General features: G+C 30.4%; 1 protein-coding gene and 1 long non-coding RNA gene across 2 annotated transcripts; both read left to right on the top strand.

The window, feature by feature from the left end:
* The first annotated feature begins 4756 nt into the window (after positions 1 to 4756).
* On the top strand, positions 4757 to 6219 carry LOC121222165 (uncharacterized). Its single transcript, XR_005919215.1, has 2 exons — positions 4757 to 5035; positions 5166 to 6219. It is a non-coding gene; the product is annotated as an uncharacterized lncRNA (long non-coding RNA).
* Positions 6220 to 21053: 14834 nt separating this feature from the next.
* LOC121222164 (uncharacterized) lies at positions 21054 to 21850 on the top strand. Its single transcript, XM_041102148.1, has 2 exons — positions 21054 to 21351; positions 21617 to 21850. The coding sequence occupies exons 1-2, from the start codon at positions 21168 to 21170 to the stop codon at positions 21814 to 21816; spliced, it is 384 nt and encodes a 127-aa protein (XP_040958082.1). The 5' UTR covers positions 21054 to 21167; the 3' UTR covers positions 21817 to 21850.

Genomic DNA, 21850 nt, shown 5'->3' with positions numbered 1-21850 from the left:
AAAATGAGACTTTCAACAGTATTTTCCACTTTGTTCATTCTTGCATTCAATTGACGAAGTTAGAAATATCAAGTGTCATGACATTGACTTGTGTTATACTATACGTTGATAAATGGTAGTAGGAATGATCGCAAAGCAATAAGAAAGAAAAATAAGAACACGCAGATTTTACGTGAAAATCCCTTATCGGGAAAAATCACAAGCAGTGGAGGAGAAATTCAGTAATGTTGAAAAACAACAATACAAGAGGTTTGCGGCTATGCACAGTTTTTGGCCCTTGGTCCTTCGCCCCCACGTATCCCCAATTTTGCTTCTTTATTTTATTTCTTTAACGAGTGAGTTGCACCTCGAACTTTTTAGGCCGGATCAAATGGGGTTCGGGTCATGCAATTCTAACAACCTGCAATCTCTCTCTAATGCTTGAGTTAGAAATGATAAAAACACTAGAACACTACAATCTCAACCTTGTACCATCTTTGTAGCAAAAAGTAAGACCGTCAAAGTTGGTGTCATCAACCCAATCATTTTTCTTGGTTTATAAATTTGTTAATTTTAAGCTTCTTTTTTAGTTTTAATTAGGCATTTGAGACGAACAATGTTGCAAAAGAAAAAGAGGATTAAATGAAATACGATTGACTAAAAAAATAGGTTTAATTTTTTAGTTTTTCACATGTTTGGTTGATGAAAAAAAATGAGCATGGCTGATGAAAAAAAGTAAATAGAAAATTATAAAAATTTAAATATAAATTATAAAATTTTTAAAAAGTAAATATAAAAATATTTTAAATTTTAAATATATTTTAGAACTTTTAGAATTAGAAATAAAATGACAAATTTGGTAAATATTGAGGGCTAAATTTGATAAAAAATTTTAAATTTAGGATCAAATTAATAGAATGTGTAAACATTGAAGGGCTAAAATCGTTATCAGGCCAATGAAAAAAGCTCACATTAGACATCCATTACTAATGACTAAATAAAAAAATAATAGTTGGATGATCAAAATAGAAATAAGTGAATAATTGGATGACTATTCTTGTAAATTACCCATATAAAAATTTTGAGGTTTACTGATTACAAGTAATTAACTACGTAACATATATTCTTATTCTCTTATTGCTGAAAAATAAAACAAAAGGCATAAAAAGAAACGCATAACCAACAAATTACAAAACTTTAACTATTTTGATTAAAGAGAAGTCTAGCTGAAGGTGCAGAGGAACGTGGACAAACCTTAACTGGGGAGGCCTCTGTCTTACACTCCAGAACAGCTGGGAAGGCCTCTTAGATATGTGTCCCGTGCATGCTCATATTATATTACCGAGGAGACAAGCCTTGAGTCTCGCTTATACGACAAGAAGAATGGTTAGCTACGCGTCTTTACTGGTACAAAGGCCAATATGGCCATGGGTCTTAGCAGTTTATTGAAGTAACCCAGGAACTAGAGTTCACTTATGGAAACAGACTTTGAGGGTTTTATTGGCTACCTATGCTCATCATGTCACACCAAACATTTTTGTGACACTCCAAAATTTTTTATACAGTAAAAGGTACCATTTCGGGAATGAATAAGGTACATTGGAGATGAATTAGATATTTGAAGAGGAAGTATGAATAATGAAATTTGATAAAGATTAAATTGAGAATTTTTGAAAGTTGGAAGATTAATAGTGCAAATTTACCATTTTAAGAAGAAATATTTTTTAATGACTGTGGCATGGACATGCCTTTGATATGTGGGAATGAAAATTCGAGATATGGATTAAATTGAAAGGTGGTAAAAAGTATAGAAATTAAAGTGTAATTTTCTCATTTTATGGAGGAAGGATTTAAATATAAATTTATCATTTTGAAGACATAATGATGAAGTTAAAATCCCAAAGTATATTAGGTGTAGAGGAGAAATAAAATACGTGGTAATTAAGAGAGAAATGTGTGGAAATTCGATTGGTTGATAAAAATAAAAGGATGAAATTAAAAGAAAAATAAAAATGGAGGAATTTCTTCATAATTTTAGCATGAAGAAATGACAGCCAGGGAAGCAGCTGAAAAAGAAAGGAAAGAAAGAAAAGAAATAAGAGAAGAGAAAAACAAAAAGAAAGAAAGAAAAAAAAGAAAAAATTGCATGGAATTTTCTTGAGTTTTATTTTTCATAAAACTATAGCTAAATTTCATATTCTAGAATGTCATGGAATCATTTTCTATCATGGAAATAAATTAGATGAAGAAGAAAGTGATGAGAAAGTAAAGGAGAAAGGTATGCTTTTATGATTTTCTTAAAATTTTTATGTTATTTGAGAGTGAAATCATGTTTTATGTATATATGCATGAGGTGAAAGAAGAAAAAGCTGAAAGAAAAGTTATTCAAGAAAAGGAAAAGCTGTTGATTTCAAGTGAAGAAATAGGTAAGTATTTTATTGATTCCATGTAGGTTTACCTTAAATTTGATGTCAAATGTTTATGTTTAATGTAAAATAAATTAGTAAAATGTTTAAATACTAATATACTATGATGAGTTAAGTTTAGAAGTTAAAGTGACATGGAGATTACAAGTATAAACAAATTTTATATGCACACGATATGTAAGCTGTTTTGGAAAAAAAAAACAGCAGCAGTAATTCAAATTTGAAAATTTATTAAAATTTTTTTAGAAATTTAGTTAAATATTGAACCAAACATGAAATTGAAGCTTAACGAGCTTAGTTTTACATAGAAGAAATGATGAGATATATTAATTTTAGTGAGAGAAGGTCATAATGATTTCGAATTTTTCTATTCTTAAATCATTAAAAATTGCACAAAAATAATTAGAATATGAAGTTTATACGCTCGAAAATCTTATGACTCTAGCTTCATAAAAAAAAATAAACGGAATTAGATTCTAAGTTCTGTACTAGGAGAAAATTAGAATTTAGTGAAGTAGATTCAATCTTCCAAGTAGCATCCCTGAGTCAACTTTAAAAAGAAACTGGTATGAATAAAGTTAAAATCTGATTTTTTTTTAATGGTAAAAAGGTAATTGAGTGTAGTTTCAAAAAGAAAAATACAATCTTAATTTTGACTTCAGTAAACGAAGGTTGTCCTTTTTTTTTAAGACTGAATTTTTAAAATTTTACTTGTATATATGAGATGAAATAAAAAAAAGGTCATTTGATAAGTGATGAAACTAGTGAAATGAAAATCTGATAAGTGATATTAATGCAATTATATGACATGATAAAGAATGTTATATAAAGGTGTATATGTGGATATCTTATCTTAAATTAGATGTTTAAGTATTTAAATTCAACATAAAATAGTTGAGTAAGATGCTAACAGGAAAGTATGCTAGATGAGAAAAGTTATAAGTTGTGTGACAGTTAAATTATTATAAGAATCATGTTGAAAAAGAAAGAGTAAGACATGACTATTAAACATGCAAAATGAACAAGTATGATAAATGAATATGTTTGTGGAATATGTGAGTTTTATAAAAGAGCAAAGAATATATAAGTATGATGTGTCAAGTAATTTATGGTCATGTTTCATATTTATCAATTCGAATATTGCCGAAGAGAGGATATCATTAACTCTTTAATTGAGCTATGAATTACATTGTTGCTAGTATAGCCATGTCATAGACAAGTCATGTACCCAACATACCGGCTATGGGCTCGATCATCTTTAGAGTTTAAGCCTCCACTTATATCAAAGCACATGAGTTACATACGCATGGTTAGTGACTAACTCAGGATTTAGGTAAAGCACACCATGAACATCACAAGTGAATTAATTCACAAATGGATTCAAAATTATTTCATATTGGGTTCAGCCTAATGTGTCATTCTTCTGATGAATACTTCTATATCTCTACCCGTGGAGTCAACTGCTCCGATAGCTAAGACTAGTCATCTCCCCAATTGAAATTGTAGACGACATAATAATCCTTTTAAGTATTGAATCAAATGCTCACTTTGATTCTTTTACGGGATTACGAACTCATTTAGATTATCTACTGAAGTAAGCGTTCTTATAGTGTCACTTATCATCAGTTTGAAATTAGACAATCAATGAACTAATATTTGTTTGTCACGATTTTCCTATGTATGCAAAATATGAAAGACAAAAATACAAAAGACACGTCACATCCCAAAAATCGGGTTAGAAGAATTTGGGTTAGTGAAACCAAGAGTGGTCACGTCATTTTTTTGAGTAAAGGTTGTGGTAATTAATACAAGTGAAGTGATCTAGTTTAATGGTTAAGTGCTGTGCTTATAAGCGAAAGGTTTTGAGTTCGAATCCCTTGCCTTGCATTTTTTCTATTTTTTCCTAAATCCCTATCTTTGAATTTCTGGCTTAAAATTTTATTTCACTTAATTGTTAGCAAGAACGAGCTTATTGGTTCAGTGCTAAGGCATTAGCTTACCTAGAGGTCTTATGTTTGAATCTTGTATGTGCGAAGTAGAGTTTATTTTTGTTTTAAAATCTGAAGAAAAGAATCTAATGTGGATAATTATAGGAGTTAGTGGGTAGTTTTTAAAAACAAAGAAAAGGAGAGATTATCTCCTAAAACTTCTCAAAAACTTCCCACTCTCTTCTCTCTCTTTCTCCATCATTGAGTTTTATTCCTTTTCACGTTAATCTCTTGGAGTTACCAAAAATTCTTCTTATCGTCTCTTCTCTTCTATTTTTCTCTTTCAGGCTCTCTTTTCGCTCTATTTTGTTTCTTTGTTAGTTCTTCAGTCGCAAGTGATAACTTTAATTCTTTACTATTTGTTTTTCCTATTTTATTGTTGTCATTAGTATGTTTTTGCCAAGATAGTCATTTCTTTTTGGGTACAATTGTAGTTGTGCGAATCTGAGTATGAAGTTGGGGTATTCTTATTTAGGTAAGTGATTTTGTATTCTTTTGTTAATGGTGTCATTGTTGTTATTTTATGTTTCAAGAAAGGTATGTGAGTAATTATTGTTTTGGTTTTTGGTAGAAGAAGAACGTGAAGTGTGCGACGATTCTCCAGCGGTTTAATTGCGATTTGGAGCTATTGTTGGTGCAAGGGTAAGTAATTCTCCACTGTGGTAGGGGTTGGTTTTCAGTAATTAAATTCATTTGACAATGATTATGTTGTATTAGTGAGTCGAATTTGGTAAAATTGTGCTAATTAGTCTATTTTGAACAACGATTTTAGGTTCTGGAATTGCGAATGTTGAATCGGCATAAAAAACTAATCAGGTGTGTGACTCAAACTCGTAATAATAGTGAACAGAAGAAAGCAGAAAAACACACTGTCAATGTCACACAGTCGTGTGGAGGTCGTGTGGGATATACTGGCATGTGGGCCACATGGGCGTGGGTGAGGCCGTGTAGGGCACACGGGCATGTGCAATCAAACGGGCAGATTAGGTAGGTCGTGTGGGCTACACGGGCTAGCCATTCTGGCCGTGTGGGCCCATTTTCTAGAAATTTTCACTTAGGCCTGTTTAACTTTGAAATTCGTAGTCAGACCTTCCGTAAGGTCCATTTGGCTTAAATAAAACTTGAAATGTGAAAACTATTGATTTGTTTGTATGTGATACAGGTAAGGTATGTGAAAAATCTATGTATGATTTGTGTTCTGATAACTCCAAAAGTATGATTATGTATGAAACGCATGCATGCCATTTGTGTATGGAATATATGTGCTAGTTTATTTATGCATGTGCATCGAATGGGTTTGATATGTGATGGAGGAAGTGTATTCAAGCAATATTATTGCAATTCTAGCTGTTAAACTGCAAATATCTGTCTGGTAGCTCAGCTGCACCTTTATGAGTGGTATACCACCACGACTTGGTGTGATTGGATGGATGGACTCTTATAGTCCTAATTGGTGTGATTGGTTGTGTGGAGTTGGTGTGTGGGGAATGGAGGTAGGATCTGTGTCTGCATTTGTATCTGAATCTGAGTACGCATCTGTATCTAATTATTAAAATACATCTGAATTTGTATATGAGAATATGTTTGAATCTGTATCTAAAAATGTATCTGTTTATTTATGTATATATGATTTGTTTCCTGAGATGTGTTACACACTGAGCTCATAAAACTCACTCTTTGTTTGTTATTCTCTCAGGTAATCAGTAAATTTAGGACCGGACGGTGTGTGGGAGCTCGGATTGGTTTTCCACATAAGATGGTTCGAATTATTTTAATTAAGATTTCTGGACTTTTGACTTTTGGACTAAGTTTTTGGATTTTTTTTATTTGTTCATTGGTTTTTGGGTGTTCTTAAACGTAAAACTACAAAATCATACAAATTTGACAAATTGGAATTTAGTTTTCAAAACCTAAAAATTTTTGAAAATATCTGCTGCATAATTAAGTATCAAACTAAATGCTTTTCTGTAAAATGAGTAAGTTCTACGAACGAGTTTTCTAAATAACCATGTAAGAGTTTTGCAAAAAAAAAATTCAAACCACATGATTACTAAGGTCGGAGTGAAATTTTTGAAACTTTTCACTGTTTTACAAGTAAATATTTAGGAGACCATGCTATGAAATAGGTGTTTTCAAACTTAAGAATTTTCTAAAACTCATATGAGGTTAGCTACAGTAAGATTTCAGATCACACAATTCCTAAGATTTTAGTTTTTCAAACGAGTTGATGTAATTTCTCCAGATTCAGCCATAATGTCTAGGTCGGGTGTGGGGTGTTACAGCATAATACTGAAATGTGAAATTAAATTTATTTATTCATTATTCAAATTAGGGGTGAGCATTCGACGAATCGAATCGAATCGAAAATTTTCGAGTTAATCGAGTTTTCGAATCTCATTTTATCATCCTAACTTTATTTGAAGTTTTCTCGAATCGAGTCGAGTGAGATGGAATTCGAATCGAATCGAATCGAATCGAATCAAATATATTTGTTCGAGTTAAATTTTAAAAAATAATTTTGGGTCCTTGTAACCATTGTCACCCATCGTAATAAAATTTGTCCACCTTAATCAAATTTTTTATTAACTTTCATCACTTCATAATTTATTTATTAATTTTTTATATATTGGTTAGCTTCTTTGCTTGCTTAATTGTTTCAATTATCTTCAGATTCTTGCCATTATGTATTTTAGAATTAAAAAATATATTAAATGTAAAAACATGATATTTTAATAAAAGTTATTTTAAAAATAAAATGTGAAATTGATACCAATATAAAATTTTAACGCGAATATTTTATGGCATAATTAATAATTCAATTTTAATATAAATATTCAATATGACTAAACAATTCAATAATATAAATAATATAAAATGTGAAATTTAATTTAATAATATAAATAGTAGATATAAATAAAATTATTACTATTTATGTTTAGTGATTTTTTTGGATAATTTTGATTTTTTATTTGAGAGTAAAGGGTGAGAAGTAAAGGTTTAGGGGAATAAAAGTTTGAGGGAAAGTAAATAGGGGGGAGTAAAATTTTGGAGGGAAAATATTAAAAAAAAATTGGAGGGGGGAGGGTTTAGGATAGATGGAAGGTGGGATGGGAAGAGAATAAAAGTTTTAGGGGAAAAGTGGGAGGGAGTAAAAATTTTGGGGGAAAATAAAAGGTTTTGAGGGTTTTTGGGAGTAAAATTTTGGTGGGAAATGGATTTTGGGTAGATTGGAAGGTTGGGAAGGGAGGGGAGTAAAAGTTTTGGGGGGAAGTGGGAAGGAGTAAAATTTTTGAGGGAAAAGTAAAAAGGTTTGGGAGTTTGGGGTAAAAATGTAAAATATTATAGTTTGATATTCGAATTATTCGAATTATTCAAGTTATTCGAATTCGAAAACTCAACTCGATTCGAACTCGATATTCGAAAAAAAATTCGAGTTGATTCAAATAACTCGATTCGTTTAACTCGAAATTCGAATTTATTTTCAATTTTTTCGAGTCGAATCGAGTTTTGCTCACCCCTAATTCAAATACATAGAAAAAATTACATGTTTACTACAATATGGTCATATTTCCCAATAAAATAATATCCTCTCATTGGCATTACATGATAGATGAAAAGTAAATATGGTCAAGGGTTGTTTGTCTTTGTGATAAATACCTTAATCATTATTTGATAGTAATTGACATTTCATGAAGGAAGATGTAATAGTTACCATGAGATAAGGTAGGATCCTTTTGGGAGAACATATTTATCCCGAAGAGATAAAGGATATCCTATTAGGGTAACACACTTATGACAATATCATTGGGAGAGTAATGATTAAGTAGCTTTCGTAATGGTATTTAATTAGGGAGAGCTCTGTCACAATACTATAATTGAATGACTTTGTGTTAGCTCGATAGATCAACTCGAAATCACCAAGAGGTGATGAATTAGCCTTAAGAAAAGTTGTGGAAGCAACGAAAGAATGTGCAACAATGAACACAACAATTTATAGTGGCTCAGTCACAATTTCCTACTCCGCTACCTTAGCTTTCCACAACTAAGAATTTTCCAAAATTCACTAATTTGACAACCTTTGAGGACAAGGTTTAAGCTTACAATCTCCCTTAAGATTTCTACCCAAAATCTTAAGATTGCAACTCTCTTAAGGTTTCTACTCAAACCTTAAGACTCAACCCTCTCAAAGAGAATAACAAATAGCAAAATAAGAAGTAATTCTTACAAGATTGATGTGCTTGTCAATTAAATACAAACAAAAAGAATAACACTTGAGCTGAATGAATACAATGAAAACTCACAAGTGTTTACAAGAAGAATATGAAAGAATTAAGCACTAAGGTTGTTTTAATTTATCTTTAAGCTTGATGATCTCTCTCCCTTGTTGTAGGACCTTTAGAACATGGTATTTATACCCTCTAATCCATTTCCAACTATTGGGGTTGTTGTGAAAGTTAATAGAGTCGTTGGAGATGAAAATACCAGATCATTAAATTCATTTACAACAAAAGGTATCGATACTTTTTCTACGATTATTGATACTATTAGCATTTAATGCCTGATTCCGTGACCGATGAAATTAGTTTACAACGATACCAAAGACAATTATCAGTGCATAGTAAAAGGTATTGTAAAGGTATCAATACTTTTTGTGTAAATTGAAAACTTAATGTCAGTTTGGTATCGATTTTAAAAAGGGTATCAATATCTTGAAATCTATCAACACTTGGCCAAAAAGAATCAATACTTTTTGGCTTGGAGCAATATTGACTTGTTTAAAAACAATTTTAACATGATTGAAAATGTTTAACTTAATTGAAACCATTTTAAATATATTTTATCATTTTTCCAATAATGCTCAACTTTAACTTTTATTCAAAAACACTTTAATTTGTTATATCAAAACATATTATCAAATAAAGTTTGGTTTAACACTTCGTGAATAAATAAGCTTATAATTAACAGGCGAAAAGCTGGAATTTAATTATAAATTATTTGAGCCCTAATTATATATGTCAAATCGGTTTCTCCGCTAGCTCGTTGAAGTTAGAAATTAATTGTATGTAGAACCAAATGAACAAAAATGAATGGAAATGATGAAGTTAGAAAAATGGTTCGCAGTCACAAATGCATGCGTTTTCTCACTTCGTATGCAAATAACTTGAGAATTAATTTAAGATTTTTGAATTATAATTAAATAATTTCAGCTCAAAAGTGGAATTAAATTAAAGATTCATTATGAATCCATTGAATATGGAAATTAAATATATTTTCTAATGTTCTTTTATGGTAAAATTGTAATGACTTAAATAGAATTAGAATTGGTTTGAGAAAAATATTTAATTGAGAAATCAATTAGTTAATTTGATTAATTAAATCAACTAAATAAATAATATTTATTTTGGGATAACAGAAAACAGATATAAGATTGGATTAAATTATAAAGTGTTGGATCAAAAGTCCATGAAACACATATAATTTAACCTTATACATGAAAGACCAATCTGCCTCACATAAACGTGTGAGGGGTGGGAATCCTAAGGGAATTGAGAGAGTGTGCCACACCCCTCTTCTAGTTATATTGGAAGACTGTTTTTCTATTAAATAATTATTATTTGTGTTATATTTATTCAACTAGGATTCTTCTATCTCTTTATACAAATAGATGACATTAGCAGAGCTATTTACATCAGTTTTTAGACATAAGTTTCATATATTATTCTTCTGTCAGAAAATAGTGGGAATTTATTTTCTAAGAATAAATTATATTTTTTGGGAATTACAATTTCTATTGATTTCTATTTGAGAGAATTACTTTCCTATTGCAAGTAATTAAATCATTTCTTGTTCTATGTTTGGTTCGTGTTGCTCGAGTCCGCACTCGACGTAATTCGAGGTATAAGGATAGTGAAGAAGGTCATTTGGTTGAAAACTAGGAACGATATAATCCTGTCTCGCACAAAGTACATGTACTTTTAGAAAAAAAGTTTATTACTGTAAATATTACAAACCGGCTCAATTTTCAAAATTTCAAATTTCTGGTGTGACAGAAAATCGTTTTCTAAACCGGATTTTCCAACATTATGTTCATGCTTATGTTCATAATATGCATCTAAATTATATGTGACATGCATGTATGTGAAAAGTTATGACATGATAAGCTAATGTTATATGTTAACATGTATAAAACAATATCAAACGACAGAAATTTTCAATGACATTATATATATTAAATGATTTATGCTTTGAAATGTGGAAGTGCGTGAATTAAGTAAGATAATGTGTTTAATTAGTAAAAGTAACATTCTTTTATTTATTTTAAATAATTTAATTATATTTTACGAGTTTAACATGTTTGTTTTAAACGCGTAGGTGAAAGATACATCAAAAAAAGTACAATGATTACTACTTCAATTTAGATCATATCACTACTCTAAGCTACATGACGAAGTTTATTTTGGTATATATAAATTTTAGACTTTAGAAATGACATGTAATTAGGTTTGGTAGTATAAATATAAACTATAAACATATAGAAATGTTATAAAGCAAGTACATGCTAAGGGAAGTATGCTAATGAGTCAGGTGATGAATAAGATGCTTATGTCTCGAATTTTGTTATAACAGGAAATGGAATGAAGCAGGATGTAACAAAATAGCAGGCTTTGATTGAAAAATCTGACTAATAGTGAAGAACTCTTTGTAAAGAGGAGCTCATTTGACATCTTTACCGAAAGAGGGGAGATGTATATGGCTAGTAAATGATAATGGTCGATGTTCCTATTAGTTTATTGTGAAAATTATGATTGATTGGTTTAGTGTGTGATGCACAAGCATAATTGGAGTGTGTACTTGAAGGAAGCATGTGGTCATTTGTTTATTGGTTTTGTCAAAATGTCAAAGGAGGAGATTGTTGGAGACTTTGACTACTGGTTTCATTTTATTATTTCATTGAAATTTTAAACGAGGGTTAGAACAACAACTAGTGTGCAATCAAAGTTCAATTAGATGACATGTTTGATTATTATATATGTCTTAATTGCATCTTGTTCAACTAGAAAATGAGGAGAATTTCATACAAATTGAAACTAGAATATGGGGAGTTCAAGCTTACTCGTTCAATAACCTTTTTCAAGGAATGAGAAGAGTTTGAAATATGGAGGAACTCTACCCTCCCGTATCTCTTGAGAGAATTTTGAAGCTGATGAAAAGTTGGTTTATAAAGAGTTTTATTTGAAATTATTAATGTGATAAAAATAGCATTTGAATTGAAGATAAAGCTTATAAATAAGTCGACTAGATGGTTGTTTAAAAAAGCTTATAAATTGGCAACAATGTCACAACTTTAGAGGAAAAAAATGATTTTTGGAGTGTTTAGTTGAATAATTTACTGTATTTTTTTTTTTTGTTGTTGTTGTTTCATTTGACACTATTTTTAGATATTATTTGGAGAATTTTATTATTTTTATGTAAGAATATTTATGGGAGAGTGATTGTAATAATCAAATTCAATATTAGGATTGCAATTATTCATTCTTGTAAAGGTAGATTGGTAGGGGCCGAGCCAAGAGGGGCTGCCAGGAGCCTCGACCCCCAAAAACTAGAAATTTTCACATTTAGTTTCTTTATAATTACAAATTTTTAGATTAGTATATGCTAAAATTATGCTTTGGCTCCCTAAAAAATAAGAAATTTTTTATTTAATCTTTTAAAATTTATAAAAATATAGGCTATTAAAATGATGAAATTGTAATTTTACTATTGTAAAAATATACAATATAATTTTGGCCCCCTTCAAAAATATTTTAGCTTCACCAGTGTAGATTGGGTTTAAGCCAATAAGTGATCTAGTTAGAAACACAAAAATATATAGACTTTTTCAATGCCCTTTTTAATTCAAATTCATGCACTTTCATAGTAATTCTTGTCGAAAATATAATATAATTATAAAATAATTAAATTGTACTTAAATTATTAAAATATTGAATTTTAATTAATTTTGATAATTAATTTTCATAAATTTTGATTTATTTTCGTCAGATTTGCACAAAGGGTGAAAATTGGCTTAGCAGACACTGCTAGAAGCTTAAAATCATGAAGTGATTTCTGAAGCATCGAGGGGAATTAATTTCTCAATCTAAGATGGTCCAAATGATGAATATTAATACATCATATAATTAATTTTAATTTTAATCCAATTTATTTTGGTTTAATTAATTATTATTTATATTATGGAAAGGAGACCCAGTTTTGCTAAAACGAAAGACTGATCCAATCGAGCAAATGGGCTGCCCAAAACCATCCAACATGCTGACTCAATTAGCTCAAATTACTTGATTTATTGACTTGCAAATCAGCCCTTGAAGTCTCCTTGAAATCGCATTCAAACCCTTCCACTTTCTGTGCTTTTAAAGATTTGCCCCAACCTAAATTTAGCAAAGTTTGAAACATTCAAACTTTGCTACATGCGTGGCCAGCCAAGGGGGGTATGTGGATGCTGATTTTTGCTATTTTTAGTAGTCAATCCCACCTATAAATACCCCATTCACCTATTCATTCAACACACCTCTCATTTCCACACATCTCTCTCCTTTTCACTCACTTTCTCTCTTTATTTCCCATTTTTTTTCCTTCCACTTCCCTTGTCAATTTCCCTCTCGGAAAAGAGCCCTTCAACCACCTTGGGTAGTAGCATTCAAGTGCTTATAGAAGTCTCAGTTCAATAGAACAAGCGGAGAAGGAGGAGCGGAGCAAACTAGTCAGGCTTCGAAGAAATATCGAATTTGAGTCTAGTTTCCTATCCTTTAAATTTTATTGTTGTTGTTATGGACATGTCTATGAATATTTGTTATTTTTTATTCTAAATTTAATTAACATGACTTATATTTAATTTGTGTTAGGTTGATTGCATTTCATCCACTTAAATTATTAAAATCATGTTTGTGTTGTTATAGGTCTTGGTAAATTGTTTAATCAAGTAAAACCATGATTATGTTATACTTGCATTATAATTGTATGGTAACTAATGAATTAATTATTAATCATGTTGAAATTGTAATTAATTGACACAATACTTAATTGGTGTATGTTTAATCTTTTAAGGTAGCTGAAGGTTAAATTAGCGACGGTATTAAACGGTGCATTAGCCTTTCATAACTTACAAGGTTTTTGTGATTAAACGGTTTCAGTGGAGGAATAAATTGTTACCTCACTTAATCTTTTACTTTCTTATTTAAATTGATTAATTGTTTGAATTGGCATAGTAATATGTTCAAGAGATTAGTTAATTTAGTAAGTCAGTATGTGTTTATAGTTAGCAAATTACCAACTTGCCATGAATTTATTCATAACAACATGAATATTGTTTTCGTAATATTAAGTTAAAAAATATAATTAATATAACACAATTATGTCATATGGATGAAACTTATTTTTCAGAAATTGTGCTTTGGAACTTTAATCTTTTAATCTTCTTAGTTTAATTTACTTAGTTAAAATCCAGTTTTATTAAACCCTTTTTTAAAATAAAAGATTTTTCTTCACCAAAGTGTTTTTAATTGCATTTCATAGATATTTCTTTGCATGGTTCATGTGGGTACAATAACGCGACATTTACTTGTTATTTTATTACTTGATAATGATTGTGTACACTTGCACATTTCCGTCATTCCACTAGTTTAATTGTTGAACATAATCATTCTCTAATCGAGATTCCATAAAGTAGAATTGTTGATCCAAACTGCTTAACAAATATTATGTTATTTCTCTCATTACTTTGCTTCTTAATTTACCTTGTTATATTAATTGTTCTATCCCAACGTATAATTGAAACATCCATAAATTGAAAGCTTTTTTTTTTTTTGCTTCATTCGATCTGTTCTGTTGTAAAAAACAAATAGAACAACCTTCAAAAGTTTAACATTATAGCATTCCAAAAGAAACCACATTTAATCACTAATATACCTATGTTTACATCAAAGCAATAGCTCACCACCAAGCTTTAAACATTTCCTAACGAATTATACTTGCAATCACCAAGGAAGATGTCATTTCGTTTCCATTCTTTTCTGCCATTGGAAAAACAACATCTCCTACCTTCTCAATGTCTCTTTCAATTTCTGTAAAAGTTGCTTGAAGGGATCATGGTCTTATTGACTTATTTGCACACCAATTAAACACCACTATTGAACCAAGTTCTATAAATATATAATCATTTAGCTTCCATTTCGTAGCTAAAAATACTTCCAATGCTAACATCGCCGCGCTAATCTCTATCAGATCAGTATCATTTGCTGCTACAGAACCTAAAAATAAAGCTCTTGTGACTCTCTCATTATCTCTTAAGACACCGGAATGAGTGTGATAAATGATGAATCGATACTCTTCTCAAGCTTTCCTGATATGAGAAAATCAGACATCAATCTAAATAGATCCTCCTTTACAATCTCCCAACTTTTTCTAAAAAAACACAGATTAAAACCATCCAGTCTAGGTGCTTTCGATTCATCGCAACTCCAAACAGCCTCTTTAATCCCATCCATCAAAAATGGTTCCTCTAATCTCAAAGCCATCTCTTCATTAAGTATTCTAAACTTCAAATCCAAATTCATTTTCCACTTTCTTGCTGGGCAATTAAAATAATTTTTGAAAAAAATGTACAGTCCCTATTTTATCTCCTTAGGTTCCTTGTACCAATGACCCCCAATTTTCAAGCTATACACCATCTTTCTTTTAGCCTTGATTTTAACTGCTCTATGGAAAAAAAAGAAGAAGCACAATTAGCATCCCAAAGTTCGACGTTCAAATTTTTTAATTCCTTCGTTTCCTACTCGGTCAACATTCTATGTTCGCTAGCTTCGTCAATCTCCTTTATCCTATCTTCGTTATTTATAATTCTTTTTTCCAAAACATTGCCAGCATCCACATTCCATTTCTTGAGAGCTCCCTTGAGTTTTCGCAATTTTCCTGCCATTTGCCCTTTTAAACTACTCATTCCCGACCATTCCTTCTCAATTAGTCTCCTACAATCTTGCTTTTTAAACCATCCATTAACGAACTTGAACGGTCTTGGTCCCCATTCGATTGTTTCATTTGCCAACAAAACTAGTATATGATCCGATATCGTTCTGTTTAGTCCTTCTTGTTGTAAGTCTTTCAATTGAACTAACCATTCTTCCTCTAGTAAAAATCTATCAAGTCTACTACGTTTATTGTCCGGACCAATCCATGTGAACTTTTTCCCCAATAACGACAAATCTACCAGTTTACATCTATCAATAACGTCACCAAACTCCTTTGACCCCTTCTCTATGCCCGAACAGATGATTCATTCACTTCTATTTCTCACCATGTTAAAATCCCCACCTACTATCCATGCACTACTAAATTGACTTCTCAACCTATATAGAACTTCCTAAAGAATTTTTTGATCTGACAGATTGTTAGGAGCATATACATTAATCAATACTGCCTCCATCACTTCACACACCCACTTTCCTTCAATTACAATAAACCTGTTCCCACTAAACTCCATATTGGTCGTAAACATACCCTTATCCCATATTGTTATCAATCCTCCTTACCTTTCTATTGCAGCTGCAAATTTAAATTCAAAGCAGTCATTGCCCCAAAATTTTCTAACTAAATCCACTGACACCATTTCTAACTTAGTTTCTTGAAGGAAGCAGACATTTGCCATAGTCTTTCTTACTAATCTATTAACAGCTGCTATTTTAGCTAGACCCCAACCCTTTGATATTGCAGGAGACAATTCTCATGTTTCCAATCGAACTAATTAAATAAAGTAAAATCCAGTAAACCAACCACACACCAATATCCCGAGTTCCTCTTCCCTCTGTCTTTGATAGCTCCTTATTGTTGCCCTTCAATCCTCATTATCTCTTCAATTACTATCTCCTCATCGCCTTGCACACTAAACCCCAATTTTTCCCCACCTCCCACGTCTTCTTCGCTTCTTTAAGAACGACTTTTCTTCTATTATTCATGTCTGAGTCCGATAATGACAAGTTTGTTATGCTTTCTTCGTTCCTGGAATCCCCTTTTCCCTTCAATTTTCTCGTTCCCCTATCCCTCTTCAGCTTTTCTTTTGTTGTGAGCACTCTATCCTAAATCTCTTGCATAGATCTGATTCTCTTATTCAACACTTTCTTATTTATTTTGTTTTGTCTTATTTGGAAAAGTTCCTCTTCAATTTCAAATCCTACAACCCGATCCCTTGGTCCCTCTATTTCTGATAAAAATGTTGAATTTTGATTTGAATTTGGGCTCCCTTCATTGACTGAAATCTGCATTTCTTTCTCATTTAAGCCCATTTCATTGCCCTCAACTATTTGTGTTTCTAACCCTTTATTCTGATCCAATACCAATACCAATACTAAGCCCATATTAATTAAATCTTCTTGACCCCGATCCGTTAAGGCTTCCATAGCCTTCCCTTTGAAAGCTTTTTCAATAAATAATACAAATGTAATTTCAAAAATAATTTAGATAGAAACATGAAGTCGTCAAAATGGGTGGAACATTTGAAAAGTTAAGCTAATTTATTTGACAAAAACATGAAGAAAGTGTATTGTAGATAGATTTTTAAGCAAGAAACGTGAACCAATGCTTCTTGCAGATTTTTTCTTTAATATTATTAGTTTGCCCCAGAGACTTAAGTCTTATATCCATATAAATATGTCTTGTATCCAAGAGAATCAGAAATGGAGTAAATACGAAACTTGAATATTATATTTTTGTTGCATTCATTTTCCCTTTTTCCATTAAGTTGAAGCTTTCAATTAAGATGCCAGTAAACTTAGGTTGTAAAGTGGTTTTGTTTTTCTTTCTTTTTTGATGTGGCTAGATAAAGATTATAATTGGGAGACTTCTAATATAACTTATAAACTATATATTTGCTCTATGCTTCTTGGTGAAGGCTAGCACATTGACTGAATTATATCAATGACAATGGATAGGTTTTGAAGAAAGCAACCTAGTTCTTTTAGGTTGTATATGTTAATGCTGAAAGATTAGTTCGATAAGTATATGCAATTGTTTTAAAAAAAAATTTAATTTATTTAAATAATATTACATTATACTTATATTTGAATATTTGTATACAAACAAATACAAATACTCTAGAAAACTTAAAGGTTAAACAACATGGTTTCTATAGAAAAACAGATCAAAGCTTTCTAAATTTTTCCTTCCTTCTTCAGCGGTTTAATAAACAAAAAGTGCTCCCCAGAGATGCTTGTTTAACAGCTAACTGTTTTAAAAAAAAAAAACTGTGATATAAATTGATTTGTTGAGCAAACTTTGAACAAATTGACAAGAAATAAACAGACTTCAAATCTCTAAATTTTAGATGAAAGTGATGGGGTTTATCAAGTATGACTTAAAATCATAGTTATCTTTTAATTCGTGTTAGATGTATATAAAAATTAATTATTTCAAGATTTATAATTATACTGTTTGTAATATTAATTTCAACATTCTAACTAATATTATCATTAAAAGTGTGAAATTTTGTCTCATTTGGCATTAGAGAAATGATTAAAGCTGAAACTTGGTCATAAATTCTAATCCATTTTTGGTTGTTAGTATCATAATATGTATTATATAATTAGACATAGAATAAAAAATAATTTGTATAGATTTAAACTTGAAATTAGAAAGATAAATAAATTCTAATAAAAAAATAAGATTTTCAGAATATTTCCTTCTCCTCTTCTAAGACAAATCATGCGAGTGGCTAAAAGTTATCTATTGAAATTCATTTATTACTAGCTCATATACTAAAATATAATAAATAAATAAATAATATCCTTACGCACAGTGGTGAAGCTAGGGGGCTGGCAAGAACCCCGATCCACCTTAAAATGATTTTTTTTAATTTAGGTCTCTTTATAATTTATAAAATTTTAAATTGACAATAATAAAATTACATTTTGACCTTTAAAAATGATAAAAATTTAATTTAATTCTTTAAAAATTATAAAGATACGAACTACTAAAATAATGAAATTATATTTCTAAATTTAATTTTCTGAAATTAGAGTTTTCATTTTTACATCAACTTTATGCACATCTTGCGGCCTATATGGTCGATACGGCTCTCTAATGGGTTTCACAATTTCAAATGGGAGCAACCATGCCTGGTGCCTAGTGCAGGTAAATAATTTGATGAGTGATTTTAATAAATACAGGTAAATTCTTAAAAAGAATTAAGTGAGAGAGAGAAGTTGAAATAAAATTACAATTTAAAGTGATAAAACCTGTAATTCAAATAATATTAATAATTAGTGGAAATAATCCATGAACTTTTAGAGTGAAAGATGGTGTTATTGAATGTAATTAAGTTTTAAAGGAAGATGGTACTGCTTTGGGGTAGTCCTTTTCTTTATAAATTAATTCTAGTTAAGGTAGTTCTAACAACTGGTTTACAGAGGTCAGCATGGCTACTGAATTCTTCTTCTTCTACCTACTTGTGTTGGAGTATTAGCTTGATTTTTATTTCTTAAATTTTAAATATTAAATTTAATAATTATAATATATTCATATATTTTTCTGATATTATACTACTTGTAAAATAGAATAAATGAGTTATTTGTGTTGGACTAAGTCTAGCAAGTATAGACTTGGATGGAGAGATTTAAAATTTTCTAAGCCACTACCCGACTTGACTTATCATCATCTCCTCCTCTTTAAAGTTTTTTTTTTTTTACAAAAATTTGATTAATTTAAAAGTTCATTAAGCTGTTTAATTGGTAAATGATTTTTAAAAAATTATTTCTAACATAGTTAACAAATTTCTAATAATAAAATTGTAATTGTATAGTTTTAAAAGTTTAAAATTAGTTTACCTCAAAAAAATAGTTATAAAAAGTTAAAATTTTATTTAAAAATTGTTGACACCATTTTTTTATAAAAACGGGGTTAACTTTGATTTTGAAAATAAAACGAATATGGGAGTCGCCACCAATCCTTTTTGATGAGGTGTGATCGGGTCACCTCGAAAAGTGGTTGTTTTTAAAAAATTTAATCTTATCAAAACAACAATTTTGGTCCACGAAACTTAGAAAAATGGGTTCGGGAGTCGGTTACGTACGAGGAAGGATTAGCACCCTCGATACGTCCAAAATTGGTACCTAGTTAATTAATTAGTGTCTTAGTGTCGAAAATTGAAAACCTTGAAGAGTTTGAAAATACGATCCTTTGTTAAAAAATCGCTTAATTTAAAAAATTTAGAAATGGGCATATTTTACATTAATCGAGAAAAAGAATTATATCCCGTAAGTTAAGATACAATATCTCAAATCTCTAAAACGAGAATAAATGCCAAAAGTTTTATTACTTTAGAAGATTTTTTATTATCTCGATTTTAGAAAAATAATCATATTCCGTAAGTTAGAACACGATCTTTTCTTAATTCCCGAGATTATTTAAAACTTTGTTTGAAATGATTTTTGTATTTGGATTTATCGTGAAAATCGAAACCCCGTAAGTTAGGGTATGATTTTTCAGAATCTCAAAATACGAAATACTATTTATTTAAAATAAATTTTGATATGTTGAGTAAAATGAAACACGACATTGTAATAAAAATGCGAAAATAAATTACATTGTGGTTATGCATAACAAAACAATAGTAAATATGATAGTGTAAAAATAATACAAGCAATAGCAATAAAATAAATAAAAAGCATACAAATGTGTAAGTATACAAGCAGCAGATAAAATTAAAGCATTCTTTCAAGATAATAATGAAAATGTAAATAAATAAATAAAATTTAAAAAAAATTATAAAAATGTAAAAATATACGAGATTATTAAATATAAAAATATATGTAAGTATGTATATACATGTATAGGTATATGAATTAAGATATGTAAATATATAAGTATAAATATGTATGTAGAAAATATGAAATATAAGAAATATATATTTATAATAAATATAAATATGTATGTAGAAAATATGAAATATAAGAAATATATATTTATAATAAATAAAGAATATATACATATATATGTAAATTATAAGATATAATAAGAAATGTACATAAGTATGTATATGTATATAAATTATATATAAAATATATATATATATGTGTATATATATATTATAAAAACGCATGTATGTATATATAATGACTTAAATCAAATAATACAAATAATAAGAAAAATGTTAGGTAAATAATATATATAAATTAAAATAAATAATAAAGGAACTCCCCTTTTTCTTTTAAAAAAATAAATTAATTAAATGAACTAAAGGATGAAATTAACATCAAACCAAAATCCAGGGGTCCAAACTGTAAATAAATAAAAAGGGATTGCCAATGATCGAAATGAAACGTGCTCAAAACTCAAGGGACCGATTGTGAAATATCCCCCTGCTCAAAACACAGCGTTTTAACCGAGGGACTGCATATGATTCAAAGACCAAATTGAAACAGACGCAAAAATTCGTGGCCAAAATCTAAAATAATAAAAGAACCGCATTGAATACACCGCAAAGGCGGAGGGGCTTATTGCGCAAAAATATCCCCTCAAGCCTAAACACACGAATCCCTAGCGATCGGGTCGGGTCAATGCGGGTAGCCCTATACGGCGTTGTTTTGCGTCCCTTATAAAAGCAACAAATTTGTTTAAAAACCCATTCTGCTATTCAATTTAAAAAAAGAAAAAAGAAAAACACTCCCTCACAATCCTCTCAACCCCTCTATAACCGACCAGAGATCCGGCTATAGTCACCGCTGACGAACGGATGCACCGCCGCCGTGGCCAACGACCAACGACGAAAAAGATGGGCTTTTTAGCCCTCGTTCAATTACCCGAAGGCTTAGCCTTCTTAGCCCCAAAGGGCAGAAGGGAGAGGATCTCCCACGCCCTCCTCGGCCCAACATCGACGACAGAGAAGGACCTCCGACAACGGTCGCGGGATCCACTAGGTAAGCCCTTCCTTTCTTTTTTGTTCTATTTATTTAGTACGCGAAAATAAAAAAAATCAAACAAAAAAAGAAAAAAATAAAAATAAAAATTTCACCTCTGAAAATCAGTGTTCTGTTTTCTTTCTTTTTTATTAATGTTCGTCAAAAGCCAGAGAAGAGAATACATTGATATTTCATGGCTTTTTATAGCCGGTTTACAGAACTGTTCATTTCTTCCTTTTTTTTGTCTATTTGCTATTTGTTGGTTCCTGTCTTTTTCTTGCAGGTGGTCTGACACGCGTGGAGAGCCAGCGATTGGCGATCAGCGGCGGTGGGCATGCGAGGAGGCGTGCAGCGCTGGGACTGGGCAGAGGCAGGAGCAGTGCCTTAGGGTTTACTGAAATGTTTATTCTGTGGACCTGTTGGGCTAGGTTTTGGTTAGATTTTGGGCTGTTGGGTTTGGGTTTAGTTAGGTTTGGGTTTTAATTTTTGTATTTGGTTTTGTTTGGGTTTTATTGGG

This window comes from Gossypium hirsutum, chromosome D10, assembly GCF_007990345.1.
Source record: "Gossypium hirsutum isolate 1008001.06 chromosome D10, Gossypium_hirsutum_v2.1, whole genome shotgun sequence".
Taxonomy (NCBI): Eukaryota; Viridiplantae; Streptophyta; class Magnoliopsida; order Malvales; family Malvaceae; genus Gossypium; species Gossypium hirsutum.
Note: the sequence above shows the minus strand (reverse complement) of the source record. Positions and strands in the feature narration are given on the sequence as shown.

What these genes read in the sequence shown, in the direction of transcription:
- LOC121222164 (XM_041102148.1), top strand. Translation starts at nt 21,168, where the DNA reads ATGCACCGCCGCCGTGGCCAACGACCAACGACGAAAAAGATGGGCTTT. An exon ending in ACGGTCGCGGGATCCACTAG is followed by an intron (nt 21,352 to 21,616) that starts GTAAGCCCTTCC and finishes TTTTTCTTGCAG; the next exon opens with GTGGTCTGACACGCGTGGAG.